The 9,308-nt window shown below is 51.2% G+C and overlaps 1 protein-coding gene across 2 annotated transcripts in view; it reads left to right on the top strand.

Moving 5' to 3' along the window:
- NMNAT2 (nicotinamide nucleotide adenylyltransferase 2) overlaps positions 1-9,246 on the top strand; it is a 37,831-nt gene extending 28,585 nt beyond the window's left edge. Inside the window, exons 3-12 of one of the 2 annotated variants that reach the window (XM_015635717.3) lie at positions 767-855; positions 1,556-1,623; positions 2,316-2,394; positions 3,363-3,492; positions 4,117-4,197; positions 4,303-4,347; positions 5,134-5,210; positions 6,466-6,567; positions 6,792-6,859; positions 6,989-9,246. In XM_015635717.3, the coding sequence (XP_015491203.1) occupies positions 767-855; positions 1,556-1,623; positions 2,316-2,394; positions 3,363-3,492; positions 4,117-4,197; positions 4,303-4,347; positions 5,134-5,210; positions 6,466-6,567; positions 6,792-6,859; positions 6,989-7,091 (842 nt within the window). In that variant the 3' untranslated portion in view covers positions 7,092-9,246. The remainder of the gene's footprint in view (positions 1-766; positions 856-1,555; positions 1,624-2,315; positions 2,395-3,362; positions 3,493-4,116; positions 4,198-4,302; positions 4,348-5,133; positions 5,211-6,465; positions 6,568-6,791; positions 6,860-6,988) is intronic. The other variant, XM_033516500.1, reaches the window with a different exon arrangement.
- The last annotated feature ends 62 nt before the right edge of the window (positions 9,247-9,308 follow it).

Here is a 9,308-nt window from a genome sequence, read left to right on the forward strand (position 1 = left end):
GTCCTTCCCCGAAGCCGAAGAAAGCCCAGCTAAAAAACTGTCCCCACCCTCTTTTTCTGCCCCTTTTCCTCCCCCCCTGGGCCCGGCCACTCTTTGTCCGTTGTGAGCACTTTTAAGTACCGGTAGTTAGCTTGTCTCAGCACATAATGGGTAAAAAATTTCCCGGGCAGGCTAGAAGGACAAAACAAAAAAAAAGGACACTTAACCTTCAACACCCTTCAGGAAGGACCTCTCACCATTCCCCAGGGCAGTGCTGGACACTGAATTCAGTGTCTGAAGGATGTGATGCAGTGACATCTTGGGATGCCTGATGGATCTTGATATCACCACCTAAGTTTCAGAAATGCTCCTTTTATTTACAAATCAAAAATATTTTACAGGTCCTCCAGTTGAAGAAAAAATGATCTTTCTAAAGGCTTGTCAATCTTATCTGCCTTTTTGCTTTTACCTTCCCTATCTTCTTTTCCCTTGCTACTGTCTCAATAGCTGGGGTAGATATGTAGGAGACAAGGTGGGTTGGACAATTTGTCACCAGCATTTTTATCCTCAAATGCCACCTTTAGGAAATACCTACCCGAAACTGAACATCTCTTAGCATAGTTGGGACATGGGTGGCACATGGTGCTGACACAGGCCAGGGAGGGGTAATAGTTGTGCAGCTGTGGAGGGACTGGTTGGCCCATGGCTGGTTTCTGCCGTGGTGTTGCAGGGCTCAGTAGGTCCTGCTAAATTCCCCTTCACCCTTTTCCTTGTCCTCTCCCTCCAGAACGAGCCCGGGATTACCTGCATAAGACTGGACGCTTCATTGTCATTGGTGGCATCGTCTCACCTGTGCACGACTCCTATGGGAAAACGGTGGGTTGTCCCCATTTCCTCTTTCTGCCTCCTGTGTGAGATGGCATCTCTGAAATTAGGGCTGAACACTGGGCAGCACCGCCTGACCTGTGGTTCCTTCACCACCCTCTTCTGCCTGGGGCAGCACCTGACCTTGGGAAAGTCTTGGAGAGAGGGGAGAAGATGAAACCTCTTGCTCTTCAGATAAACACTGCAGTGAGACCCTAAACTGAGCCAAAGTACTAGACAGCAAAGAGAAACATTCCCACCCAAAACAGTGGTGGTGATACCTTAAGTGAGGGTTGGTGGGGGGGTTGAATTATTTCAAAGCCAATTTAGTTTTTTTTGGAGGATATTGAAATTATGCAAATAAGTGACCTTTAGAGTCACTTGTCAAATTAGACGTGGTGAGCTCACTTACCTCCTGAAAGCTGGAGGAATTTCATCAAGAAACTACCCCCTCAGATTGGACCCGTTGGAGCACAGGTCTGGGAGTGGTAGTGCTGAGCTCTCCACCCAAGAACGTAGCCAGAGTTGAGCCCAACAGAACCTCCTCCCCTCCAGCAAACAGGAGTTTAAATAAACTTCTGTGGGCTGGAAGGAATCCTTCTGGCCTGTCTCACATGAATGAACCTGATGTTCTTCCTCAGAAAGGTTTGCAAGCCCATGCTGACCAGAGCACAAGGCTTCATAACTGTTCTTCCTTTACCTTCTCATGCAGGGGCTAGTTTCTAGCCGGCACCGCTTGACCATGTGCCAGCTGGCTGTGCAGTCCTCCGACTGGATCAGGTGGGTGGCAGAGCTGGCACCTGCCATGGCACCACTAGTCCCTGCCCTTTCCCTGCACCACGGGGGAAAAGTCCTGCATGCAGAGTAGAGATGCCACCAGCTGGTAGAGCTCCAGGATGAATTTTCTTCCAGCCCAAGCTTGGCTAAAAATAAGAGACCTTCCCCTCTCAGTCTGGCAGAGAACAGACAAGGACGATTACACTACCCTTCAAGGGAGTCCTCAAGACTAGGGAAGTCATTTGAGCCCCTCACTAAGCCTGTGGTGTCTGGATGATACCTAAAGTCACTTAGCTCACTCCAGCTTTGTGCACCTTCCCTGTCCACACATGTAGCACCAGCCTGCAGATTTTCACCTTCCCAGCACTGCCATGTGGCACATGGTGGTTGAAGTGACACCAGAAGCATCTTGGGCTGCCCTCAGAAAGAGGGCTATGACACACGTAGTCGCATCCAAGCCAAACAAAAGCTGGTTAGTTGGGTGCCAAGCATGGAGAGATGCCCAGACGCACATTCAGGTCTCCAGAGCTGTTAGGGATGCTGTATAGAAGAGCTGGAGGAAGGAGGTGGTCCATGCTAGGGCTGAGGCGTCAGTAATGGCTGCTCATGGCACTGGTGGCCAACCAAGTGGGGAGGAAGTAGCATGGGCAGGAGTGGCCATGAGCAACACTGTTGCCTTGTTGTTCTTCCGGTAGGGTTGATCCCTGGGAGTGCTACCAGGACACCTGGCAGACCACCTGCAGTGTGTTGGAGCACCACCGTGACCTGATGAAGGTGAGGCAGCCCCTACGCCATGGGTGCACCAGGGTGAGGGCATGGGGAGAATGTAGGGGTGGGAGTGCACCCAATCAAAATACAACAGAGATTGACAGTGAGAAAACTTAGAGGAACACAGTGAAGGGGTTAGACTTTGTCACAGCTGCTTTGAGGTCTGGGCCCTGGTGGTGGAAGGAAATGGAGCCCTCCAGCTGGAGCCAGCAGCCATCCTGGACCCAGGAACACCAGGAGGGCAGTAGGGCTTAAGGCAGAGTCAAAGCATGGGTGGGCATAAACCATGTAATTACACCCCCCTTCCTCCTCCCAGAGGGAGGGAGGAGTGGATGGGCCTCCTAGTCCACCAGCTGAGCCAGAACTACTGTATGAACCTGACAGAGAGATTTTCCAGGAAAATTCAGCATCTGGGAAGTCCCCAGGGAACACAACCCCAGGAGGAAAAGTTAGAGGCAGGCCTGAAGGCCAAGGAGGAAGGTGCCCTTGGGTGACCTACACAGGTAGCAGAGCTGCTGGTACACCCAGATATAGGAAGAAAATTAAAGATAGGAAATGGATGAAAGAGCATTGTACAAGCTCATGGACAGCCCAGACAGGAGGCACAGGAGTAGTATTAGCCAGCAGGATGTTCAGTGCATCCTGGGACTGTGGTGTTGAAGCCAGGGAGTTGCTGGTGATACCTTCCTTCTCGTGCAGGGATGGGTGGAAGAGAAGAGGACATGTTTGCTCCTTGCTAGCCCACGCAAAAAAGGTGATACCACCTTAAACACGAGTCATTATCCACAGGGTCCTGAAAGCCCCAGGCCCATTTGGTGAGGTCAGATGGGACTGGGGACCCTGAAGTGAGCTGGGACATACCATGAAAGATGACCTTGAACCAGGGGTGCAGAGGCTTGTTACAGGGTCAGAAAGATTTTGCGAGGGTGCTGGGGTGAAGACACAGTTCCAACTACATCCTTCCCTGATTACAGAGAGTGACTGGCTGCATCCTCTCCAATGTCAACACACCCTCCATCACCCCTGTGATTGGCCAGCCCCAGAATGAGTCCTCACAAAGCATCTACCAGAACAACAACAACATCTCCAGCAAGCCCACCGCAGGTAGGTGGCAGTGCTGTAAGGAAGAGAGGGATGACTACTTACCGACTACCTCCCAGTCAGGGCTGTCAAATATTAGAACATTAGAATAAGGTGATCCATCACCTTATTTTTGGACAGGTGTCTTACCAGTCTTGGTGCACCAGGTCTAGGATGGGGCAAGGGTGTGATGCAAGAGTCAGCATCCAGCACAGCAAGGGCAGAAGCCAAGAACAGCTTATGATGGCTATGAAATCTCCCTGGACTTCAGCTGGATGATGTCTAGGCAGTGAGACCAGCAAAAGGAAAGGCTACCTGGTACCAAGGGATGAAGTGGCAGGAGAGATGATGTAGAGGGATTCCCTATAAGACAGAGGGATGTGAACCATAAAGGTATTAGCTGAAAAGAGGGAACATTATTTAAATCCCATTAAAATGGATATCTCATTATTTTCTTCATGATTTTAGCTGTATAGCTGGTCCCTTCAAGACACAGGGGAGCGCTCTTGGTAGTTGAGACCGTAAGACCGTGTTGGGAGATGCACACCCAGGCACAAGAGCATTTTGCAGAACCAGGGTGGCTGAAGCACTTGGATGGGTTAATTGCACAACCTCTCTCTCCCATTAATTTTCCTTCTTCCCCTTTAGCAAAAATCTTGGGGAAAGTGGGAGAAAGCCTGAGCCGGATTTGCTGTGTTCGCCCACCCATGGAGAGCTTCACCTTTGTGGGTATGTAGAGGAAAGGTCCAGCTTCACCTCTAGAGATCTGCTCCCCACCCTTTCCCCCTCATCGAGGCTGAGCATCAGCACCTCTCTTTTGCTGCCCTTTCTCAGATGAAAATGCCAACTTGGGGACAGTGATGAGATATGAAGAAATTGGTGAGTACACAGCCCCTATCCACATTGCTCCCATTCCTTTGGGCCAGCACTGCATGACTTGGGAGCATCTGCATGACATCTCTGGCTGATACAGGATCATCTCAACTTGGTGCCAGCTACTGGGGCTCAGGAATGCAACAGAAACACCTCTAACTGGGCTGAGCCTAATCCTGTTGACAAACAACTGCCTGAAATAAGGGACCATGCAATGGGGACACAGCTCCCGGCACTGACACAGACCTGCCATGGTATCCTGTCCTGAGAGTCCCCTCAGATGCCATCAAAATTGGCCTCCCATGGTGGTATCACCCCATCCCCGCATTCCCTGCAGAGACTCACACAGCAGGAGAGATTTTGGCTGCCTTACCAGCCATGGTGCTCCTTGTTCTAAAGACTTTTAAGGGTTTTAGCCCCACTGGACATCATCCAGAGCTCTGCATGGGGAGCTTGCTGGTGGTTTTGAGACTCTTTTCATGTAAAGCCTGGCACTACAGTCATCCTGGCACTAACACCATGCAGAGCCTAAAGGTTTTGGCCACCTGGGAGTGCCAAATAGGGAGGCATTTTCCCATGCAGCCACTTCTTCTCACTCCTCCAGGAGTTTTATAGCTTTTGTCTGGCAGCTGTGCAAATAATCTTTATGGGCCTGTCAGAGCAGAAGACTCCTTCCCACAGCACAATTTTCTTGCTGAGCTGCAAAGCCAACCCTCAAAGTTGGGGGAGGGAGGTGGTCCCTGCTCAGCCCCTTGTGCTCCCACCTCTGAGCTTTTCTCCTCTCTTTTCCAGAGCTTCGTATCTTGCTGCTTTGTGGCAGCGACCTGCTGGAGTCCTTCTGCATCCCTGGCCTCTGGAATGAGGCAGATGTGAGTCACCAGTGTCAGGCACCCCTCCATGCTCCTCCTTCTCTGCTTCCCACAGCCAGTGCTCCTGGGAGTCACTAGGTCCCTTGGGATGACAGGAGCGGTGCCCACCATCTCCACTGCCTCCTCCATCCCAACCCTGACTGTTGTCTCCCCTACGCATTTCCACAGGGCTTCTACGGTCCCAAGCCCTGTAGCCTGTTTACTGTTCATGCAGAGGATGTCATCTGGGGTGGCAGGGTAGGCCCATCCTAAGGCATTTCCAAAGGCTCTGCTCCACTCCTTGTCCCTTGGAAGGAGCCAGTATCAACTAGATGCCAGCTCCAGCAGAGTGAGGTATGCAAGTAGGAAATAAGGTATTTATAGGAGTGGTCCAGATGGTGGGAATTAAACATATTATAGCCAAATCAACATCTTTCACTGTTGGCCCTTGCTGGAAGAAGTCATATTTTCATGGGAAAACATCAGCTTTGGAAAGGGGCTGGGCTACTGACCCACCAGCTGCTCCTGGCAGTTGGAGCCATGCTGGCTATGAGGCCTCCCCTGGTTCCTCACTGAAATCAGTCAGTCAACACAAACCTCCCTCCTTGAACTTCGTAGCCTTCAAAAGTCAGTTACCATATCTTCAATCCTTAACTTTGAAGGCATCAAAGGTATCTCCTTTAAAGGGCTGGAAAAACTGAAATGAGACAAGCCCTGGAGCCCAGCACAAAGGATGCAGAAATGACATCAAAGCACAGGCAGAAGATGCGTTCTGCAGCAGCACCTCCTCATGGGCTCCTACTGCCCAAATTTGCTGACACAAAGCTCTTTTGGATGAATCTGATTTGTCTCACCTGAGAATGGTGTGAGCACTATGACTGGTCCCCATGCTTTAGCAAATTTGGCCAAACCACCTTGGAAGAACCATCCTCCCAGACCTCTGCCAGGACTAATACATTCATCCTGCTCATGAGGCCTTCCAGCGAGGCAGAGGTCACATTCACCTTGGGCAACCTCTTCTACCACAAGTTCTCCTCAAAGCCTGACCTCAACATCTAATAGGATTTAAACCTGTGCCTTTTATTTGATCTACTGCCAACCACTTGCCTGCCTAGTTCCATGTATCTGCCAAAGGCTGTTGACATAGCCTCAAAATCACTTGCCATCTCCCTCCAGACCGTGGTCCAGCTTTCATGGGGCAGGGTGGGGTTGGCAGACAGTGGCAGGTTTTGCATGGGGTGGCTATAAAGCTCTCCACACTTTGTTTTGCTCCCAGATGGAGGTGATTGTTGGGGAGTTTGGGATCGTGGTGGTGCCCCGGGATGGAGCAGACCCTGAGCAAATCATGAACCACTCCTCCATACTGCGCAAGTACAAAGTGAGTGGCTGGATGCACCTGTGGCATGCGAAGGCTTTGAGAGGACTCACAGTCTTTCTTCTCCCAGGGGGACACTTTTGTCATGGGACACAATGTATCTCGGGGTCAGGTGCTATCAGCTGATGGGTGGGATGAGCAATGGGTCACCACACAGCAGAGTGGGGAGGCTGGAGGGAAAGACACCTGCTTTCAGGCCATCCCTTCACGCCTGTATTCCTCTGCAGAACAACATCCTGGTGGTGAAGGACGACTCAAACCACCCCATGTCAGTTGTCAGCTCCACCAAAAGCAGGTGGGTGAAGCAGGGCTATTCCCACTACAGAGTGGGGAGCAGGGTGCCCCCAGCCAGCCTCTCCATTTGCAGGGGCACCTGACCCACCCAAATGGGCTCTGACAGCTTTCTCTCTCTCCATGCCCTCAGACTGGCCCTGCAGCACGGGGATGGACATGTCGTGGATTACCTCTGCCAGCCTGTCATTGACTACATCCTCAAGAGCCAGCTCTACATCAATGCCTCTGGCTAAGTGCCCGAGATCTTGCAGCGAGACAGCTCTCATGTTTCGTCTGCCTACAGCTCTCCATCACTCTTTTCTCTCTTTCAGTCCTTGTCTCCATCTCTCTCCCCATCCCATGGCCTCCTGCCCATGTCTGCCTCTCAACCCCAGCACCAATGCTCTGTTGTGCAGCCATGTCCAGGGAATGGTTTGGTCTCTTTTTCTGGGGTACTGCCCTGCCCTGTGTGCATGGGGAGGGAGGAAGGGCTGGTCAGGGAGCAACGTGCTCCGTGTGCTCCAGCATGTCCCTGGGAAATGGTCCCCTTAGTCCATCTTCCCAGCATGCTCAGAGCAGGGGCTGCCTGTTCTGCATCATCTAACACAACTTAAGCTCAATAAATCTGGGTGGATTTTTTTTATTAAGTAGCTTTAGTGTGAGCCCTTTGGGCCTCTCAATACAGTGACCAACCAAACCCTGGTTGGCAGCAGGCAGTTACAACACAACCAGCTTGGTGCCCAACAGCAGGGGAACCTCCTCAGGCCAGCCATGAGAAAACCCAGCTAACAAAATCCTCCTGTCCCTGAAAAGTCATGGAGAGGGCTTTTCTGAAGGGGAGAAGAGACCTTGGTAAGCACTGCTGCCAAAGCATTATGGGGAGAATGTCATGTCTCACCTTCCCTTAGCTGCAAGAACTCAAGCCACTCCCTAGGCAAGTGAAGTTGGTGTGATGTTCTACTCTTACCCAGTGTCAGAGGTATCCCACACCACCTAGAAAGGGATCTGCTGTTTATGGGGACAAGAAATTGGGTAGAAGAAGCAGGTGGTGAGCCAAAGCCTCTGGTGAGAATTTGCCCCAAACCTGGACGTGTCCATGTCCATCCCCTACCTTCCAGATCTCCATTTCTGCTCCATCCATCTTCTCCCACCACTCCCACTCTCTTCCTCTCCTTGAAGAGTTCATTAAATGCATGATAACCTCCCCCTCCCAAACCAGCCATGGCTACTTTGCACATTTCTTGGGACAAGCCAGACTCCTGCTCCTGCCTGTGATGCCCCCTGATGCCAGGGATGAACCCTAGTGGAGATGCTTACAGTAAGAGCAGGACAGGTAACGTGGTGTGGAGCAGTTATTGAAGTCTTGTGGAGAGGAGGGTTGCTGGAACAGGGCCTTGTCCTGCTGATCACCCCTAGGGCACAAGAACCCTGAACAGCTGATGGGGAAAGTCACAGACATGAGGAAGGTTTAGCCCTTGCCTTCTCTCCTTTCCTCCCGGTAAACTTGTATCACTTCGGGTAGAGTCCTTCTGCCTGTGTCTGAGAGTCCTCCACAGCCTTTCAAGGGAATATATGACATTTATTTTGTCTCTTAAAAGCCTACAAAGGGTCACTAGTAGCTCTCAGGCAAGCTCCAAAGGTGGTACTTTGTGCTAAATTTGGTGACCTGCTGGGTGCTGCTGGCATCCCTGGAACAGCAAGCTGCTTTGGACAAACAAGGAAACCCACAGCCACAGGGTCCTTGCAGCAGACAGGATTTTAAGAACACTAGTTCAAGGAGCAGAAGCACAGCCCTTCCCAGAAGGACAGAAGTGATGCAACTGACCCAAAGGCCAGAAGAGGTCTTTCCTTGTCAGGGATTTCCCTCTGCATGGAGAGATTTGTTTGGGAACTGTTCTACATTTGGCAGTGTCACCCCATTTGGCAGCATCAGCTCTGGTATCTCCAGGTGGTTGAGTATGTATCCCATTGGATGAGAAGATACGGATATGCCAAAACAGAGAAGGTGGTGAGTGTGTGTGGGGACTCTGCCCAGGGAGGCCTTCAGCCAGTCTGAGCTAGTCACCACCACCACCCCACTGAGCTCCCTTAATGGTGACACCTCATTCTGAGACACCCAGTGTATGGCAGCCACTCACTGGACTCCTCTCTGCCTGCTGTTTTCACATGTTCTGTTTGTCAGTTTCCCTTCCCTCTCTACCCCAACACACAAGTTATCCCAGACAGCAGCCCCTGCCCCTTGTCAGTTGTGCCCTGTGTTTCTTAGCTCCAAGCCAGAGAAACAGCAAATGGGGGCAACCAGCCTCCAAAACAGAGGGACTGAATCTCCTGGGGAGTGACATATCTGAAGTGGTAGCAAAGACAGTGGGTTTTCCTGAAGGAAAAGGAAAAGGAAAAGGAAAAGGAAAAGGAAAAGGAAAAGGAAAAGGAAAAGGAAAAGGAAAAGGAAAAGGAAAAGGAAAAGGAAAAGG

The sequence above is a fragment of the Parus major genome, chromosome 8 (genome assembly GCF_001522545.3).
Source record: "Parus major isolate Abel chromosome 8, Parus_major1.1, whole genome shotgun sequence".
Taxonomy (NCBI): Eukaryota; Metazoa; Chordata; class Aves; order Passeriformes; family Paridae; genus Parus; species Parus major.